Source organism: Myodes glareolus, chromosome 1, assembly GCF_982192425.1.
Source record: "Myodes glareolus chromosome 1, mMyoGla1.1, whole genome shotgun sequence".
NCBI classification, from domain to species: Eukaryota; Metazoa; Chordata; class Mammalia; order Rodentia; family Cricetidae; genus Myodes; species Myodes glareolus.
Window position 1 is genome coordinate 17,537,637 of NC_142026.1, and position 21,803 is coordinate 17,559,439.

Here is a 21,803-nt window from a genome sequence, read left to right on the forward strand (position 1 = left end):
CCGGGCGATGGTGGTGTATGCCTTTAATCCCAGCACTTGGGAGGCAGAGGCAGGTGGATCTCCGTGAGTTCGAGGTCAGCCTGGTCTACAAGAGCTAGTTCCAGGACAGGATCCAAAGCTACAGAGAAACCCTGCCTCGAAAAACCAAAAACCAAACAAACAAACAAACAAACAAACAAAACACGTGTGGCTCCTCCTGCTGCAGAGTATGAGTGTTCCAGTACAAGGATGGAGAACCCACCTCACACTTTTTCCTCTTAGCATTAAGACTCTGGGTGTGAGAGCTCAGCCATGGTTCAGAAGAAGACCTGAAAGTTCTCAACCAAGGACACTTGTTTTATGCCTCTCCCTGTGGATAATGCTAATTTTCCCCTTCAAGAAAGGTATGAGACATAGACTTTGTCCATGAAATGTTTACAATTAGTTTAAATGACAAAACATAAAAATGAACGATCCATATATATTATAAAAGCATTGTCTACTTTCATCATAAAGTAGCAACCTGGGTAACTGATATGTATAAATTTAAAATGGAGCAACAATACCAAGGTACTACCCACATAACCAATAAGTTCCAGAAGAGTCGAGAAGGGAAAGACCAATATTGACTGGTATTATCAAAGGTCACTATTATTAATACTCCCACTGTTTGGCATTCAGTGAATATTTCTTTTGGCCAAGCTCAATCCTTAGAAGGGAAACCTAGGCAGAAGCTTCTGACAGGCCACAATTATCTACTCCCCATTCATTCCTGTGCCAGTCCCCTTGTATAAACACTGTGATTTTCCACAGTCTGGTGTGCCCACAAGACAGTCCCCAAATGGTAGCCCTGGGCTTTTTACACCTTCCTCTATCGCTGGATGCTAAAGAGACTAGACAATGAACAAATGACCACCCTTCTACACAATTCAGATCTCAACAAGCAGAAGTTAATACTGGCCAACCCACCTCTCCAACATTAAAGAATTTTAAATGACATATCACATGCCACCTTAACAGATGTCGACAAGGAAAAGCCCACTTTTGCCTTTTCACTTCTGTCCCCACCTTCTCCACACACATCTCAACTTCATCAAACTTTCCACAAGCAACTTTTTCAGGCAAAGGGCTTTCCAACCACACAAGCCACCTAACGCCCAAAATGCAGGTTGCCACCCAGGCACTCTGCCCAAATTTGAAGAAGAAGGAGGAGGAAGAGGAAGAGGAGGAGGAGGAGGAGGAGAAGGAGAGGAAGAGGAGGAAGAGGAGAAGGAGGAGAAGGAAGAGGGGAAAGAACAAATACCTTACCTGTACCATAAACTGTTCCAAGAAAGAATGTTCTTCAAATGGCTCTGTCTTCAATCGACCTGTAATGAAGAAGAGATAAAGGAAACATGAGCCTAAGGGTAGGTTTCATAACTGTCAGATGATAGGGAAGAGAGCCCAGGACTTGTAGGAAAAGAAGCCAAAGACCTGACACCCGCAGAGCCCTGGGTCAGAGAGAAGAGGGTGGGGGTTGAGGACAGGCAGGGGGAGGGACTGGGGGTGATTAGCAACAACGACTCAGCAGGAGCGTTCGCTCTAGGTGTTCCTGCCACAAGGACGAAGGCTGTGTAGAGCTTTTATTCTGAAACTAGAGCTATAGCGGTTCCTTGGCTCTGGAGCTCACATTGTGCTGACACAATTTTGAAGAGCTGTTGGCCCTTTCTGAAGTCTTTTCTCCCCATTGTCTAGGACATGTCTGGACCTGGTTATGGCTTCTGCTGGCTACATGGGCCTCAGCCAGGTACCTGAGGCAGGTAGAAGGGACATCCAGTAAGAAGTCCCCAGCTGCTAGAGTTCCTAGCAAATATCCTTGGAGAGAAAATTTTGTTTGTTGTTTGGGGTTTTTGTTTTGTTTGGGACAGGGTCTAATGAACCCCAGGCTAACTCTGAACTTACTGTGTAGCCAAGGATAACGCCCTGCTCCTACCTCGAGTGCTGGGACCAACACTCCCATTTATGCAGTCCTAAGGGTCAATCCCAGCAGCTGGCTTATGCTAAGCAAGCACCCCACCAACTGACCAACACCTCTAGCTCAAGAAGTATTTTTAATGCAAATTATACTCCCCTTTTCTAAGACCCTTAGACTACTACTTCCCACCCATTCCTCCAATGCCCTCTTACTTCGGCTCAGCACAGCCCCACTCTCCTGGTAGCCCTGGATCTCTAGGTCCTTCATCCGAAGCAATGCTGCTAGCTCCCTCCCGTGACACAGCAAAGCCAGGCTCACACCCATCAGAGGACGAATCAAATGCTGAGAGACCTTTGATGAAGAAGAAGTATCAATTAGCCAACAATTGCTTGCAAAGTATTCCCAAATGCTGCACTAGTTACTAGAAGAAAAATACTCAGGAATAGACATTTTCACAGTAACTTAAAATTTCATAGACAAGCAATTCATTTACATGAATAAATACAATAGTTAAATTTACATATTAAAGAAACTTAGGGATTTTTTTTTGTGGCCCAGATATGGCATGGGAAGAATAAAGCAAGAATAGGGATAGACAGAAAATCTACAGTTCGAATTTAAAGAAAAAGATATATGAGCTGGAGAGATCATTCAGTGCTTAAGAAGACACGGGTTCAAAAAAAAAGAAAAAAAAAGACAAGAGTTCTATTTCCAGCACCCACTTGACAGCTCACACCTGTCTGCAACTCCAGATCAGGGGATCATGTGCTCTCTATTGGCTCCCACAGATCCTGCATGCACAGGATGCACAGACATACATGAAGGCAAAACACTCATGCACATACAAAAACAAAAGTCTTAAAAATAAACAAATGAAAAGGATGTAGTTGAGAAGAGGGACAGGCTGACTTAATTCTCTACAGAAGATAAGAGCGGAAGATTCAAGAAATCCTCAAGAAAGGGGTGTGGTTGAAACAGCACACCAACAGGAGGGAAAAAACCAACAGGAAGTGGAAAGCAGTGAAATCTGATCTAGATAAGGGCCATTTCAGGGCTGGTAAGAGACCAGAGTTTCAACCTATTCCCACATACAACAGAATCAACCTATTCCCACATACAGCAGAATTTAAAAGTACTGTTGTTTTTTTTTTTTAAAAAAAAAAAAAGCCAGTTACCAAGAGACTAGAGTGAGAAGACACGAGCCAGCCCACTTTACAGAGTACAGTTACACGGAGCACTCATACAATAACGTATGGTCACACAGGAGCACTTAAGTCACCTAAGCAAGGTGTCTGCTAGCCTGTGGCTAGAGGATGTCATCAGCTTCTTTTGCTTCCACCAAGGGCATGAACTAAAGGAGACACTGAGCAAAAGATATGCCCTAGATCAGGGGGTCAGCGAGCTTTTCTCAGCAAAAGCCAGATAGTCAATATTTTCAGCGTTGTGGCCCACGGAGTCTCTGCCGCAACTACTCAACTTTGCTGTTGCGGCACGCGAAAGCAGCCACAGACAATATGTAAACAAATGAGGTGGCTGTGCTCCAATATAACTCTACAACAGCAGGCAGCAGGCCAGGCTTAGCCTGCTGACCATGGTATGCTCATCCCTGGTTAGATCTGAAAAGGGAACATTTTAGACAAGGTACCCCAACATGGGCTTGAAATACGAAGCAGGTATACAAGCATCCCATCTGAGGCACCAGGCAGACTCACCTGGGTTAGAATCCCAAGAAATGATTCCCTCTAGATGCCTAAGTTTTTGTTTCCCATTAAGTCTAGAGAAAACTAAAAGTGCAGCTTGTGTCCCTGTATTTCTCTAAAGATGAGTCAGAAGAGAAAAAGGACTGGATGTGGAAGTATGGGTGGGCAGATAAGAGTGGTAGATTTGTGCCAATATCCGAGAAATGTAGGTATCCGGCACAGGGTAGAAGGCCAGAGTCAAGTCCAGATATACACAGTTTTTATTATTACTATTTTTTTGTCACTGGCACATCCCAACCTGGTTCTGTTGCCTATCCTAGGTCCTCAGGAAGGACTTAGGCCTCCAAAAAGTACCACTCACAACTCCCGGCTTTAAGCCATATCCTGAGCCTGTGAGGCTGCTCAGCAAGCTGCCAAGCTTGATGACCAGAATTCAGTCTCCCAGACCCACATGGTAGAAGGAGAGCTCATTCCTGCAAGCTGCCCTCTGACCTCCACATGTACACTGTAGCACGCGTGCATACACATAATAGTTAACTCAAAACAGTGATTTTTTAAAAAATAAGCATTAAAAAAATAAGATGGCCTAGGCTCAACTCTGTGCCCTAGGAATTATTTTGATAAGTTTGGTCCTGGTCAAGGTAGATTAGAAAAACAGGCAAATAATTGTATGAAAGCCAATAGAGGTTTGGTGGATTGAGCTGAAAATAATTATCATTGCTAACCAAGCAGCCACAGTGGCCCTTTGGTGGCACCCCTCAAATAAGAGAAACTCCTAATGTTAACAACCAATCTCTCACTATGGTGGGCTGGGAAGCACCACCTTCGAGATGCTAAATGGAACAACATGAAATGTGGCAAGGAATAGTTTTTAACCACTGCCATGTTTTTTAAATAGAATATCATGGTCTCAGGCAACTGAAATGATCTATTACATCTATATAGAAAAAAAGTGTTTTTTAATCGGGAAATATTTCAACTTCCCAAATAATTTCACACCACTTGAATTCCTGAGCTATAATTAATTTCAAAGTTAGAGGAACATTAAAATGATTTTTCTTGGGCCTGAGAGGGTTTCTATGTTTTTAAACTTAGATGAATGCTGATTAGAAGTCCCCAAAATATGTATTAATGGCCATAATAAAGATTGGGATAAAAATAAAAAATAAAATAAAAGACAAGCAACCACGTAAAAAGATCAGTATACCTCCAAAGGCATAACATGAAAAACCATGCAGTACTTCAGGTAAGGGATATTCCCTTTCATTCATGGAAAGCAAAATATGAAGACATGCTTACAAGCCTCTGCATGTGAAGAGCTCTGTGACAGGCCGGCAGTGGTTGGTACAATAGAAGTTACCATTCTTCCCCAGAGAGGGAAACACTGTAAACCCACCCCCTAAAGTCTTCTGATTTCCGACAGAATGTTTGTGAGTCCTAGGCAGGAGACAGCTGGCCCCCAATGAGCTATATCAGAGAGAAAAGTGAAAACTATCAGCAGGCAGGAGAATTAGGAGACAGATCCGAGTCCTGGCTCTGCCAGCATCTCATACGGCCTCAGCTTTCACTGTCCTTATCCTATGGTAATGCTGCACATGTCCTCTGTTTTAATCATCATAAGCCCATAGTAATGTTGTAACTAGCATTTGATAGATGGAAAATTGAGTCATAAAAATTCTAGTCCCAACTCAAGGTAATATATATAATATAAAGGTAGTGGGGTTGATTGTGAATTTGTTTTCTGGTTCTAAAGCTTGTGTTCTTCCTACTATTAAGAAACTCTGGACCCCTAGGAATCATTAAAAAAAAATGGTGACAAATCTGAAAGTGAAAATACAGAATATCAAGAATTATATTAGATGCACACCTGTAATCTCAGCAACAGGAGGCTGGAGCAGGAAAATCACAAGTTTGAGGACAGTCTGAGTCATATTTTGAAGCTTAGTCTCAAACACAAACACAGGGGCTGGAGAGATGGCTCAGCAGCTAAGAGCACTGGTTGCTGCTCTTGCAGAGGACCTGTGTTCAGTCCCCAACACACATACAGTGTTTCACAGCTGTCTGTAACTCCAATTCCAGGAAATGAGATGCCATCTCTGACCTCTTTGGACACCAGCACGCACATGGTACACAGACATACATGTGCAACACTCATACACATAAAATAAATAAATCTAATAAAAGAAAACAGACAGAAAAGGTAGGGAAAGTTGTATTAGATACTAGAAGTAACAGACAATAGGAAAAAGGGATCAGTAAAACTTGTTACAAAGGGAGACAGAGGCAGAATCATGAAGCAGAGACCCAAAGCCTTATGTATTCCACAATTATGACAGAGAATTAAGAACTATTAAGTCCCTTAGAGCTAATAACACATGTGATGGCTCGCACCTGAAATCTCAGCATCTGGGAAACAGTAGAGGCAGAAGTATTTCACACCTGAGCTGGGCTACACAGCAATATTCCATCAAGGAAGAAGAAAATAAGTCCAAGAATGTGCCTCAGCTCAGAGTATCTTGAATGCATGAAGCCCTGGGTTCAATCCCCAGCACACAGAGAACCAGGCAGCACACCTGGAATCCCAGCGCTGAGGAGGTGAAAGCAAGAGAAAGGTTGAAGGGCTACATTGTGATTTTGAGGATAGCTTGGACTACATAAGACTCAGAGAGAGAGAGAGAGAGAGAGAGAGAGAGAGAGAGAGAGAGAGAGAGAGAGAGAGAAACAGAAAGCTAATATCAGTAATTAGCCATTGCTTTAGAAGGAAAATAAGAGAGTAGACAGAAAGCACGTTTGTTTGTTTTTTAAACTGTATACCTTTAAATACTGCATGAAATATTTGTCTTTGGCATGAATTACCCATTCAAAAAAAAGTAAATGAAAACTATCACAAGAATGAGTAACAGACAAAACTTCCAACCGCATGACCTCACAGACACACACGCCCGTCTGAAATAGTAGCCGCCTGCATCCCTGATAGTGTCTACCATCTCTAGCTCCTTCTCTGCAAAGTTCCCTGCAGCCCGGGGGTTTCCCTGGGATAACAGTCTTCTTTGTTCCATGATATGGACTTTATCTGAACTAAAATATACTTGTTAACCAATTGTTCTAAGCCAGCGTCTCCCTGTGGCCAACCAAAACTCATTCTCCTCTACTTTCCCATGACAGACAGTTCCTCAGCCAGAAAGCCGCACTAAAAGAGTTACCTTAGCCTTCAGTTTTCTCCTCTATCTTTTTATCATTACTCAAGTGTCTCTCTCTCTCTCTCTCTCTCTCTCTCTCTCTCTCACACACACACACACACACACACACACACACACACACACACACACACACACACACCGCTGAAGCTCCTGGTCTAGCTAAACAAGTGCTCTAACACTGAGCTAGCTATACCCTGACTTACTCTGTACTTTTGAAAGAAGAAATTACTAGAGTCCATCCATCTCCAGGACAGATGTCTCCCCACTTACAACAACAGTCTAAATTTGTAGGACTATATAATACACGAAGAGACTAGCTATCACTAGGGATTCTCAAAGGTCTCAAATGGTTGGATGCCAGAAGCATCGTTGAGGAAACAGTGCCCCCTGGTGTCACCTGGAAAAAAGTCAGGGGCTCTGAATGACTACGAAATTCTGTATGTAAAGTAGGATGGAAATGCTCACAAGAAACTCAATTAAAGTCAACAAATGTGAAGGCTAACTACAGGACAGGACCTGTGGACGGGCCTTAGCAGTTTCCTCATAAAGTCAGTCACAATGGTGCACACCTGCAGCCGTTGTTACTTGGGAGACTGAGGTGGTCCTGCCCCCAGGAGTTGGAGGCCAGCCTTGGATAACATCAGAGAACATACTTAGCTGGAGTGTAGCTCATGGGTAGAGTGTGAGCCACAAGTGTGAGGCCCTGGGCTTGATCCCCATACCACAAACAAACCAGTGACAAATGGGTAGTTCTAGCACTCATGGTCTCTCAAGACATCCTTTGCTGGCCGGAGAGATGGCTCAGAGGTTCAAGGCACTTGCTGCTCTTCCAAAGGACACCAAGTTTGGTTCTCCGCAACCACTGTAACTCAGGTCCAGGCGATCCTCTGGTCTCTCAAGCACATAAACCCACTCATAGAAATACACATAATTAAAAATTAAAAATAAAAACTTTAAAAATAAAGAAGTTCCCCAGGCTGTGGTGGCACATGCAGTTAATCCCAGCACTTGGGAGGCAGAGACAGGCAGAACTCTGTGAGTTCAAGGCCAGTCTGACCTATAGAGCTAGTTCCAGGACAGCTAGGGCTGTTACACAGAGAAACCCTGTCTCAGAAAACAAACAAGCAAACAAAAAAAAGTTCTTTGTTCCATCTATAGTCTCTCTCTTGTTTGTTTTTGTTATTGTTGCTGCTGTTTTTATTGTTGTTTTGTTTTGTTTTTCAAGACAGGGTTCTCTGTGTAGCCCTAGCTGCTTTGGAGCTCACTCTATAGACCAGGCTGGCCTCAGACTCAGAGATCCACCTGCCTCTGCCTCCCGAGTGCTGGGATGAAAGGCGTGTGCCACCACCACCTGATTCCATCTACACTCATTTATTGGTGCCAAACTTTCACCTATAGGAAACTTCATGTGGATTATATCTTGAAGGGAGAACTAGAAAATTAAGTTTTTATAGATTGCTCTGCTAGACAACCTGCACCCTACACTACCCACAGATCTGATCACTGAGTTCTACTGAATACAGCAAGCACTATTTATAGATTCTAAAAATTCCCAACACCCATCTGGAAGCTCACAATTATCTGCAACTCCATTTCCAGGAAGTCTGATGGCCTCTTCTGGCCCCTGCAGGTATCAGACACACATGTGGTTCTTAGACAGATATACAGGCTAAACACATACCCATAAAATAAAGTTTTTAAAAGGCCACAATGGCCGGATGGTGGTGGAGCACGCCTTTAATCCCAGCACTCGTGAGGCAGAGGCAGACGGATCTATGTGAGTTCGAGGCCAGCCTGGTCTACAAGAGCTAATTCCAGGACAGGCTCCAAAGCTACAAAGAAACCCTGTCTCGAAAAAAAAAGAAAAGAAAAAACAAAACAAACAAAAAATAAAATAAAAAAGCCACAATGAATATTTGTAAAGAAATCTCTGAGTGGTTCTCTGTGGGGAAGGAGAGTTGGTTCTTGTTTTGTGATACTGGGTCTTCCTATGAAGCTTTGGCCAGCCTAGAACTCACTATGTAGCCCAAGCAGGTCTCAAAATCAGGGTGCTCTTCTTGCCTCTGCCTCCTGAGTGCTGGGAATAAAGGCATTCATCATGCCCAGTAGTTGGTTGGTTTTTGAGATAGAGTATCATTTAGTCTTACTATGTAGCTGAGGGTGGCCTTGAACTTATGGTCCTCTATAGTGCTATAGTATTTGTATTTTAACAAATAAAGCTAACCTGAAGATCAGAGAGCAAAGCAGTCATACTAGTCAGCCATACAGGCCTTTAATCCCAGGACTCTGGTGACAGAGGCAGATGGATCTCTGTGAGTTCAAGGCTACCCTGGGCTATACAAGATTGATCCAGAAATGCCCCTTTGGTCTGAGCATTGGTAGAGGTAGAAGGTCTCTCTAGTGTCTGGCTGCTTTGCTCTTTTGATCCTCAGGTTGAACCCCGATGTCTGTCTCTGGGTTTTTATTATTCGTACTACATTTCTCCTGCCTCTATCTCCCTAGTGCTATATTTACAGACATGTGCAATCATGCCCAATTTAAAGATTTGTTCTTTTTGTTGTTGTTGTTGTTGTTGTTGAGTTTGTTTGTTTGTGACAGGATCTCTCTATTATGTAGCTCTGGCTGTCCTGGAACATGCTGCATAGATCAGGCTGAGATTAAAGGCATATGCCACCACACCTGACTGAAACTCTGTCTTTGAGACAGGGTTTCTCTGTAGCTTTGGAGCCTGTCTTGGAACTAGCTCTTGTAGACCAGGCTGTCCTCGAACTCACAGAGATCCACCTACCTCTGCCTCCCAAGTGCTGGGATTAAAGGCCTGCGCCACCACTGCTCAGCGTAAAAACTTGTTCTTAAATTTATTAGTAACTACTAATAAAAGTTCTTGGGGCACTAAAGCTACAAGCAAGAGGAAGGCATGATCCTCCTGGTCTGTAAAAAAGGGCTTTGCTGGTACAACCTCTTTGGATGTCAGTGTGGCGATTTCTCAGAAAATTAGAAAAAAACCTTCCTCAAGACCCAATAATACCACTTTTTTTATCCAAAGGATGCTCAATCGTGCCACAAAGACATGTGCTCTACTATGTTCATAGCAGCATTGTTTGTCATAGCCAGAACCTGGAAACAACCTAAATGCCCCTCGACCAAAGAATGGATAAGGAAAATGTGGTACATTTACACAATGGAAAAAATAACGACAGCTTGAATTTTGCAGGAAAATGGATGGAGTTAGAAAACATTATTTTGAGTGAGGTAACCCAGACCCAGAAAGACAATTATCACATGTACTCATGCATAGGTGGTTTTTAAACATAAAGCAAAGAAAGCCAGCCTACAAACCGCAATCCCAGAGAACATAGACAACGATACAGACACTAAGAGAGACTTACATAGATCTAATCTACATGGGAAGTAGAAAGTAGAAAAAGACAAGATCTCCTGAGTAAATTGGGAGCATGGGGACATTGGGGGAGCATTGAAGGGGGGAGAGGGAGAGGCAGGGAGGGGAACAGAGAAAAATGTAGAGCTCAATAAATATCAATAAAATTTAAAAAAAAAAAAAGAGGGCTTTGAAGTTGACTAGATTAATGCAGAGTTTAACTTCCAGCTCAGTCATGAATAACCTGGATGGCTTTGGGCTTTCAACCTTGGTTTCCTGCCCTGAAAAATGGAAACAATAATATCTATGTTGTAGGAAAAGCATAAGGACAAACGGAGGAGAAAAGTTCAGGAAAGCGTCACACTGCACTCTGTTACCCTAGTGGTCCTGCTGAGTCACAGCTTGGAACTATCACAGCCTCTGGTTTAAGCCAGGTATGGTGAATCCCAGCATTTGGAAGCTGAGGCGGGAGAATTACTTCAAGTTCAAGGCAAGCCTGGGTTATACAGTGATTTGGGGCATCTAAGGCTGCATAATAAGACTCTCAAGAGAAAAAATAAATCAAGAAAAGGGGGCATGGTATCAGGCAGGGACGGGCAGATCTCTGTGGGATTCAGGCCAGCCAGGGTTACAGTGAGACCCTATCTCACTTTATACTCATAACAGGAACAATTCATCAGGAAGAAGTCTCAATCCTGAATATCTATGCCCCGAATATAAAAGCACCCACATATGTAAAAGAAACATTACTAGAACTCAAAGTATAAATCAAACCCCACACTCTAATAGTAGGAGATTTCAACACTCCTCTCTCACCAATGGACAGGTCAACCAGACAGAAACTTAACAGAGAAATAAGAGAACTAACAGATGTAATGAACCGAATGGACTTAACAGACATCTATAGAACATTCCACCCAAAGGAAAGAATATACCTTCTTCTTAGCATCTCATGAAACCTTCTCTAAAATTGATCACATAATCAGTAACAAAGCAAACATCTGATGGAGGAGGGTTATCTGTCTATCGTTACTTTCATTGGTTAATAAAGAGACTGCCTTGGCCTTTTTGATAGGCCAGCCCTTAGGTGGGTGGAGTAGACAGAACAGAATTGTGGGAGAAAGAAAGCAGAGGCAGGCAGTCACCATGACTCTCCTCTCCGAGACAGCTGCAGGTTAGAATCCTCCTGGTAAGCCACCACCTCGTGGTGCTACACAGATTACTAGAAATGGGTTAGATCAATATGTAAGAGTTAGCCAATAAGAGGCTACAGATAATAGGCCAGGCGGTGTTTAAATGAATACAGTTTCCGTGTAATTATTTCGGCATAAGCTAGCTGGGATCCAGGTGTGAACGCAGCCCGCCTTTCCGCCGCCGTTCATTCTACAAACATCCATAGATAGAAATTGTAGTAACCACCTGTGTACTATTGGATCACCATGGACTAAAGTTAGAATTCAACAACAATTCTACCCCCAGAAAGCCTACAAACTCATGGAAACTGAACAGTCAACTACTGAACCACCCCTGGGTCAAGGAAGAAATAAAGAAAGAAATTAAAGTCTTCCTTGGATTCAATGAAAATAAAGACACAACATACCCAAACCTATGGGACACTATGAAAGCAGTGCTAGCTAAGAGGAAATTTCATAGCACTAAGTGCACACATAAAGAAAACGGAGAAATCACATATTAGAGACTTAACAGCACACCTGAAAGATTTATAAATAAAAAAAAAGAAGCAGACTCACCCAGGAGGAGTAGAAGATTGGAAATAATCAAACTTAGGACAGAAATCAATAAAATAGAAACACAGAAAATAATCCAAAGAATCAATGAAACAAAATCAACAAGATTGACAAACCCCTATCCAAACTAATCAAACAGCAAAGAGAGAACACGCAAATTAACAAGATCAGAAATGAAAAGGGGGACATAACCACAGACACAGAGGAAATTCGGAGAATCATTAGATCTTACTACAAAAGCCTGTATGCCACAAAATTGGAAAATGTGAAAGAAATGGACATTTTTTTTAAGATAAGTACCATATGCCAAAATTAAATCAGGACCAGGTGAACAATTTAAATAGACCTGTAAGTCGTGAGGAATTAGAAGCTATCATCAAAAACCTCCCTACCAAAAAAAGCCCAGGACCAGATGGTTTCAATGCAGAATTCTACCAGAACGTCCGAGAAGAGCTAATACTTATACTCCTTAATGTATTTCACCATATAGAAACAGAAGAGTCATTGCCAAATTCTTTTTATGAAGCTACAGTTACCCTGATACCAAAACCACACAAAGACTCAACCAAGAAAGAGAATTACAGACCAATCTCACTCATGAACATCAACGCAAAAATTCTCAATAAATACTGGCAAATCAAATCCAAGAAAACATCCAAAAAATTATCCATTATGATCAAGTAGGCTTCATCCCAGAGAGGCAGGGCTGGTTCAACATACGAAAATCTATCAATGTAATCCATCATATAAACTGAAAGAAAAAGCCATATGATCATTTCATTAGATGCTAAAAAAAGCATTTGACAAAATTCAACACCCGTTTATGATAAAGGTCTTGGAGAGATTAGGGATACAAGGTTCATACCTAAATATAATAAAAGCAATATACAGCAAGCCAACAGCAAACATCAAATTAAATGGAGAGAAACTCAAAGTCATTCCACTAAAATTAGAAACAAGACAAGGCTGTCCACTCTCTCCATACCTCTTCAATATAGTGCTTGAAGTTCTAGCAACAGCAATAAGACAACATAAGGAGATCAAGAGGATTCGAATTGTAAAGGAAGAAGTCAAACTTTCATTATTTGTAGATGATATGATAGTGTACATAAACGACCCCAAAAACTCTATCAAAGAACTCTTACAGCTGATAAACACCTTTAGGAAGGTAGTAGGATACAAGATCAACTCCAAAAAATCAGTTGCCCTCCTATACACAAAGAACAAAGAAGCAGAGAGGGAAATCAGAGAAACATCACCTTTCATGATAGCCACAAATAGCATAAAGTATCTTGGGGTAACTCTAACCAAGGAAGTGAAAGACCTATTTGACAAGAATTTTAAGTCTCTGAAGAAAGAAACTGAAGAGGATACCAGAAAATGGAAGGATCTCCCATGCTCTTGGATTGGAAGGATCAACATAGTAAAAATGGCAATTCTACCAAAAGCAATCTATAGATTCAATGCAATCCCCATCAAAATCCCAACAAAATTCTTCACAGACCTTGAGAGAACAATAATCAACTTTATATGAAAAAACAAAAAACTCAGGATAGCCAAAACAATCCTAGTCAATAAAAGTACCTCCGGAGGCATTACCATTCCTGACTTCAAACTCTATTACAGAGCTACAGTAATGAAAACAGCTTGGTATTGGCACAAAAACAGAGATGTTGACCAGTGGAATCGAATCAAAAACCCGGATATTAATCCACAAACCTATGAACACCTGATTTTCAACAAAGAAGCTAAAACTATACAATGGAAGAAAGAATCTTTAACAAATGGTGATGGCATAACTGGATGTCAACCTGTAGAAGAATAAAAATAGATCCATATCTATCACCATGCACAAAACTCAAGTCCAAATGGATTAAAGACCTCAATATAAATCTGACCACACTGAACCTGATAGAAGAGAAAGTGGGAAGTAGTCTGCAACACAGCGGCACAGGAGGCCACTTCCTACGTATAACCCCAGTAGCATAGACAATAAGAGCAACAATGAATAAATGGGACCTCCTGAAACTGAGAAGCTTCTGGAATACAAAGGACACTGTCATTAAGATAAAAAGGCAACCTACTGAATGGGAGAAGATTTTCACCAACCCCACATCAGACAAAGGTCTGATCTCTAAAATATATAAAGAACTCAAGAAACTAGACATTAAAACTGTAATTAACCCAATTTAAAAATGGGATACCGAACTGAACAGAGAATTCTCAACAGAAGAAGTTCAAATGGCTAAGACATGTAAGGTCATGTTTAGCGATCAGGGAAATGCAAATCAAAACAACTTTGAGATACCGTCTTACACCTGTCAGAATGGCTAAAATCAAAAACACCAATGATAGCCTATGCTGGAGAGGATGTGGAGTAAGGGGAACACTCATCCATTGTTGGTGGGAATGCAAACTTATGCAACCACTTTGGAAATCAGTGTGGCAGTTTCTCAGGAAACTGGGAGTCAACCTACCTCAGGATCCAGCAATTCCACTCTTGGGAATATATACCCAAGAGATGCCCAATCAGACTACAAAAGCATTTGTTCAGCTATGTTCATAGCAGCACTATTTGTAATAGCCAGAACCTGGAAACAACCTAGATACCCCTCAATAGAAGAATGGATAAAGAAGGTGTGGCACATATACACTTTAGAGTTCTACTCAGCGGTAAAAAAAAAATGACATCTTGAATTTTGCATGCAAATGGATGGAAATAGAAAACACTTTACTGAGTGAGATAACCCAGACCCAAAAAGATGAATATGGTATGTACTCACTCATAAGTGGATTCTAGCCATAAACAAAGGACATTGAGCCTATAATTTGTGATCCTAGATAAGCTAAATAAGAAGGTGAACCCAAAGAAAAACATATATTTATCCTCCTGGATATTGGAAGTAGACAAGATCACCCCCAGGCAAAAGTTGGGAGCACAGGGATGGGGGTGGGGTGAAGGGAAGGGGAGATGGGGAGAGAGAAGGGAGAAGGGGAGAATTGGGGAGAGTTTGGGGGAATGGGATGGTTGAGATGGAGGAAGGGTGGATATGGGAACAGGGAAGAAGATATCTTAAGTAAGGGAGCCATTTTAGGGTTTGCAAGAGACTTGGCTCTAGAGGGGTTCCCAGGTATCCAAGGGGATGTCTCCAGCTAGGTCCTTAGGTAGCAGAGGAGAGGGTGCCTGAACTGGCTTTCTCTCATAGCCACACTGATGAATATCTTGCATATCACCATAGAACCTTCATCTGGTGATGGATGGAGATAGAGACAGAGACCCACACTGGAGCACTGGACTGAGCTCTCAAGGTTCAGATGAAGAGCAGAAGGAGGGAGAACATGAGCAAGCAAGTGGAACATGAGAAGGACTGTGAGGGGTGTGTCCACCCATGGAGACAGTGGGACTGATCTAATGGGAGCTCACGAAGGCCCCTGGACTGGGACTGAACGAGCATATGATCAAACCCTACTCTCTGAATGTGTCTGACAATGAGGGCTGACTGAGAAGCCAATGATAATGACACTGGGTTTTGATTCTACTGCATGTACTGGTTTTTTGGGAGCCTAGGCTGTTTGGATGCACACCTTCCTAGACCTGGATGGAGGGGAAAGGGCCTTGGACTTCCCACAGGGCAGGGCACCCTGACTTCTCTTAGGACTGGAGAGGGAGGGAGAGGGGGTGAAGGGAGGAGAGGAGAAATGGGAGGATGGAGGAGGTGGAAATTTTTAATAAATTAATAAATAAATAAATCAAAAAAACTCTACTCAGTTGGTAGTGCTTGGCCAGCACAAAGCCCTGGGTTCAAGCCCTCAGTACTGCATAATCTGAGCATGGTGGTGTATCTCTAACACTCAGGTGAAAGAATGACGTCATCCTAGAATAGCCTAGCATACATGAGACCCTGTCATTAAAATAATAATATTGGATGAAGTCACCAAATAAAATATGAAGATCCAAACCTTGCTCCTTTTGCAAGGCAAGACTATATCAGTCAAAAATCCTCATAGCTTCTGGTCTGGTCAGGAAGATTTTTTTTTCCCTTATTAGAAAAAAATTTCAACTGAGCAATGATGGTGGAGTCTTCAATCCCAGTACTCAGGAAGCAGAGACAGGCAGATCTTTGTGAGTTCAAGGCCAGCCTGGTCCATAAGAGTGAGTTCAAAGATAGCCAAGGCTACAAAGAGAAACCATGTCTTGAAAAAAAAGAGAGAGAGAGAGAAAAGGAAAAAAATAACTCCAGGAACTATCAGGGCACCCAGATCTTTATCTGAAGCGGATGGGATCCCCACCTGCACCCATATCTAAACTGCACTTACCTGTGAAGAACTAGCTGTGGTACAGTGGAAATGCCAGTTGAAGGGGAGACCAGACAGCTCACTTCGCACCCGGAGAATCAGTGTCTCTGCTACTCGATCACAGGAGAAAGTAGCTTTGCTAGGATGAGCAGCATCCTGGTGAGCAGAATCTTTAAACAATGGGAGAAGCAGTTCTTCCAGATGATGGAGGAAAGCCGAGGGGGGAGCAGTTAGGCGCTTGTTCAGCTCCTACAGCGACAGAGTGAGGGCGGTAAAAGAAACTCCTCAAAGGCAAGAGCACAGGGGAATCCATGAAGACAATGGGCAGGAGAGGAAGGGGAAGCAAAGGGAAAGAACTGCAGCCAAAAGAAGACAAGAAAGAGAGTTTGCAAAGATCAACTAGCCTGCTCCATGGTTCCGTCCTGGGCAAGATCAATTTACTGAGTTTATTATAGTAAATACATCATATAATATAGATGAGAATATGCATTATTGTTCATGCAAAATGAACCTCTCGCGCCCCCCCCCTCCCAAAATGCTTCAAATTTCTGAGTTTCTTGGATTTTGGAATATATGCATAAGTTACACAACTCTGACTCCAAAATCCAAAATCTGAAATCTAAAACTTTTTGAGTACTTGAGTACTGAGGATGTGAAAAGTTCATATTTTAGATTTTTGCATCTTTAGGACAGAGATGTTCAGTCTATAATTGCCTCAAACCTTCCTTGCCAATGTATAGACAGACAGGTTGACGGATGTTAATATCCTATGACCAGCACACCACACCACAGTGATACTTCTCTTCACACTTATATCTTACCTTGGCTCGCTGGCTGACCACCAAAGCATCCACCTGTTCATGCCACACCTGTTGAAGATCCGAAATCAGCAAGGCATAACCCTGCTTGGTGATAAACGCCTTGGCCAAGAGTGAGTTCTCACCGAGTTGTAGCCATGCCCACGGCTGCATCAACAGGCCTTGCTCTAGTTCTTCCATCTGCAGGAAAGTCCTAATTTAGCACAGGGCTCCAGGAAATTCAGCCCCCAAGAGGACCATTCACGATTCCATGTCAACTGGAATTGTGTGAAAACCCTCCCCAGTAGAACAGACATAAAAGCACAACTCCTGCTTTGCATAGCCAGCCTAACTACCCCTTCACAACTGACCTAAAATTAGTTTAGAATCTGGGGCTGGAGAGATGGCACAGAAGTTAAGAACAGCAAATGCTTTTCCAGAGGATTAGGGTTGAATTCCCAGCACCCACATGGCAGTTCACAACCATCTGTTACTCCAGTTCTAGGGGATCCAAGGCCCTCTTCTGGCCTCTTCAGACACTGCACATCTAGTATCTGTATAGATGCAGGAAAAAAACACTCATACACATAAAACAAAAATAAGTAAAATCTTTTTTAAGGATCAGAATATTGATGGGTAGTGGTGGCGCACACCTTTAATTCCAGCACTCAGGAGGCAGAGGCAGGCAGATCTCTGTGAATTCAAGGCCAGCCTGGTCTACAGAGTGAGTTCCAAGACAGGCTCCAAAGCTACAGAGAAACCCTGTCTCAAAAAACCAATTAAAAAAATCAGATTATTTCTTACATTAAGTTCCTAAAGAACAGAAAACATGTCTTTACCAGGTATGGTGGTGCATGCCTGTAATCCCAGAACTGAGAAGTGGAGCCTGGGAGTTCAGGATCCTCAGGCCAGTCGGGGACACATGAGTCAGACACACCTTGATATAAACGCAAAAAGGAAGGAAGAAAAAGAAGGAACAAAGAAGGAAAGGGGAGGAAGGAGCAGATCTCTTTCTTCCATAGTGTTAAATCAGCATATTGGTGCATTTAATATGGGAACCCAAGCCAATCCTATTGAATCTTTACTTGAATCCCATATGTGTCAATGCTATCTTTCCCAGAACTTTTAGAAGGAAAAGAATGATTCTTGCCTTGAAAAAAATTTGTCAGGGTGGTGGTGGCACGCGCCTTTAATTACAGCACCTGGGAGGCAGAGGCAGGTGGCTCTCTAAGTGTGATGCCAGCATGGTCTATAGTGGGTTCCAGGCAGTCAGGGCTACACAGAGGATCCCTGTCTTCTCAAAAAGCTAAATAAATAAAACTTAAGTCCTAAATGTGAGGGTCAGGACATTTCAATTATTTGGTTGCTAAAAGCAAAGTATGGGTCGGTAGGAAAAGGCGCTTGTGCCAAGCCTGATGACCTGGGCTGAATTCCTAGGATTCCCAGGGTGGGGAAGAGAATTGTCTCCCAGGTAAGCTGTCCTCTGACCATCACATGTGCATCAATATTTTCTTGTTTTGTTTTTCAGGAAAAGGCTGTCCTGGAATTCACCCTGTAAACCAGACTGGCCTTAACTCAGAGATCTGCCTGCTTCTACTTCCCGAATGCTGGGATTAAAGGTGTGTGCCACCACTACCCATGCTATAATTTTAATAAAAGAAAGAAAGAAAGAATACAAAACACATGAAATCTGGAAGCAAACAATAAAACCCTATAGCAGACTTGGTGATGTGCACCTATAATCCCAGTACTGGGGAGAAGGAGGTGAGAGGGAAGACCAAGGTTGGGTTGGGGAGATGACTCTACAGGTGCACCACTTGCCTACATAAAAGCCTGGTGGGGTGGGATGCACCTGGAGTCCCAGGAGAAGCCAATAAGGGGGCAGCTACTCCCAGGCCTACTTACCAAAGTTCTAGGCTGAGATTCTATCTCACACAAACAGCAAGAGGTGCCTGAGGACCACCTCCGAGATTGTCTTCTAACTTCTACATGTACAGTGTGCTTACACACATACACATACACGCACACATGTACATACATTCTTACCCCAGATAAGAGAATATGAAATGAATAAATGAAATTTAAAAATAAATAAAATTTTAAAATTTTCAAACAAACAAAAGTTCAACCTCCATAGTGAGTTCAAGGCCAGCCTGGACTACATGAAATCTTGCCCCCCCCCAAAAAATCCCTAAAACAGGGGTTCATTTTAAGCTTTTAATTTAATTATCCTCTCACAATTTCATACACATATAATGTACTTTGATCATACTTTCCCTTATGTATAATAGAAACTCTTACTCAGAGTCAGTTCAAGCTAATCCTCTACAATTATGGAAAATTCATGTGGACGTGCATTATGGAAGATGCCCACAACTGCCATCACATTAGGAATGTGCCGACAGTAATGACAGCGTCATGACAGACACACAGTGACACACCCAGGATTCAAAGCAGCAAGAGAAATGTTCCAGTCCCTTTCAGCAAAAGAGCAGGCAGCAGCAGCAGTCCCATGTCACTAACTGGGTACCACCCCACATCACCAGCATGCCTTCTGCAGAGCTCGGAACTCCTAGAGACCAACATTTCTATCTCAGTAAAGGATGCTGTGGTCTGGCGAGATGTTCCAGTGGTTAAGAGCACTGGCTGATCTTCCAGAGGTCCAGGGTTCAATTCCCAGCACCCACATGGCAGCTCACAACTGTCTAATCCAGCTCCCAGGGATCTGACATCCTCACACAGACATACATGCAGGAAAAATACCAATACTCATAAAAATAAAGTCATTGACAAAATGTTGTATCCTCAACCTAGTTAAATTTGTAATAACTAAGTCTGTCTGACAGAATTGACTTTTTCCTGTGGAGATAAGGTCATATAACTTCCTTTGTTATTTTCATCTATAAATATAAAATGAAGGGAAGTGCCAGGAAGTAAAAACTTAAACTACAAAAAAAAAATGAAATTCCTGTTTAAATCTGATTGTCATTTCCAACTCAGTCTAAGCCATCATCTTCCTGGGTTTCAAAGCACTGTCTTATGGCAATCCTTAATTTGGACTGTAATTAACTAGTGGTGTATAAATGTATATAATAAGAAAGACTTCATACAGACCTAGTGACATTACTGCCATCTTGGTTCAAGTATGTGCACTGTGTGGTATCTGCACAGTGATGAGACAACCTAACAACAATTCTCAAAAGCATATGACCATTTCGAGTGACACATGACTGCCTAGATGGTGGTTATTTGCAGCAGCCTTGAAACCGTCTGGGCAGAGATGGGCATTTCCATCACGTGCTGTTCCAACAGGGAAGGCTGGTCGTGAAATGATTAAAGAGTCTTCGCTGGGCAAGAGTTGACTTTGGAAAAGATTAGAAAGACAAATGAAGTTGCCAAACCCTCTAATTTCCCTTATAGGCACATCCTGGCATGCACTCTAAAAGTCACCAAAATTGAGTTTATTGGCCTAACTGGTCCTTCCTTAAGTCTTGAAGGTCAAAACCCACAAGTTGATGTTTTGTCTGAATGGAAAGGAAGTTGTTTAATGTGGTCAGGGACAGCTGGCCCTATAAAAATGTGTAAAGCATTCAGCACCAGACCCAGGCTGGCTGTTCCTACCACTCAGCCTGGACTGAGGTAAGTGTAACTCGGTGAGTCAGGCATGATGAGGCATGCCTGTGTGATCCTAGCACACAGGAGGCTGAGACAGGAGGATGTTGATTTGGAGACCAACACACCAAGAGCCTCTCAATGGTAGAACGAATTGGGGCCTGAGATCGTCATTAGCTTGGAGGGAGAAGGAATCTAAGTCCTCTGGGTTTTACTTTCCCCAGTACAAGTTGGGCTTCAAAGACCACGTTAACCAACGTCACCGGGTTATGTCTTTAAAGAGTAAGAAAGTGATGTTGCCAGTTCTGTCACTCGGCCTAGGAGTCTTCTCGTGATAGTTCCTACAACACCCTGCAGAGGGCAGCAAGGCCCAACAGACCAGCTGGCGGGGACACGCCCTGTGTCACCAAAGAGGGCAAACCTTAGGCCCTGCAGCCAGAGGCCTCCCCCGGAGCGCCCTACGGCGTCCATCCACCACTCCCGCAGGGCCCTCGTTCGCCCGTCTCTCGTCTTTAAAGCACCGGCTGCACGCAGATACCGCTCAGGACCCCAAAAGGGGTATGGCCGAAATACAGTCCAGCTAAGGAGGAGCCTCATTCGCCACCCGCGCAGAGGCCGAAGGCGGACTGCGCACGCGCAGGACCGCCCACTTCTGGAAGCCTGCCCCAAAGCCCGGGCTGCGCGCGGTCCCTTCTGGGAAAAAGCACCCGGGTAGGGGGTCACCGTGAAAGTTCCTCTCCGCTTTTCGGCGTCCGGCCGGACCCAGATCTTGGCGCCAACTCGAAACCGACCCCACCTACCGTCAACGGCTGCGGGAGCTCCCACCCTCCTCACGGCGGACCTGCTCTCCTGCGCAAACTGAAAGGCCTAGGGTAAAGGCCACCCCCCCACCACACACACACTCGAGAAGGCGGAGTCTTGGGATAAGGGGCGGAGCCAAGACCTGTGGCAGGCGGGGACCCGAAACCTCACTTGTCAAGACTACTCGCAGCTCTGCTGCTTTCCTAATTCCTTTCCAGTCGTAACGAAGTATTACTTCCTCCTTGCCCCTTCTTCATTATTTACATCTTTATTATAGACTATCTCCTGCTGCACATTTTAGTTACTAATTTAAATCTTAAATGCAGGGACCTTGTCA

General features: G+C 43.1%; 1 protein-coding gene across 3 annotated transcripts in view; it reads right to left on the reverse strand.

Moving 5' to 3' along the window:
* The window catches only part of Nhej1 (non-homologous end joining factor 1), a 101,117-nt gene extending 79,495 nt beyond the window's left edge, over positions 1–21,622 (reverse strand). Inside the window, exons 1-5 of one of the 3 annotated variants that reach the window (XM_048459275.3) lie at positions 21,466–21,621; positions 17,078–17,254; positions 16,278–16,505; positions 2,146–2,284; positions 1,288–1,346 (exon numbers count right to left, since the gene is read on the reverse strand). In XM_048459275.3, coding sequence (XP_048315232.2) covers positions 1,288–1,346; positions 2,146–2,284; positions 16,278–16,505; positions 17,078–17,254 — 603 coding nt within the window. In that variant the 5' untranslated portion in view covers positions 21,466–21,621. Of the gene's footprint in view, positions 1–1,287; positions 1,347–2,145; positions 2,285–16,277; positions 16,506–17,077; positions 17,255–17,424; positions 17,535–21,465 lie in introns of those variants that run through there. The other 2 variants (XM_085698091.2, XM_048459276.2) reach the window with 2 other exon arrangements.
* Positions 21,623–21,803: the final 181 nt, after the last annotated feature.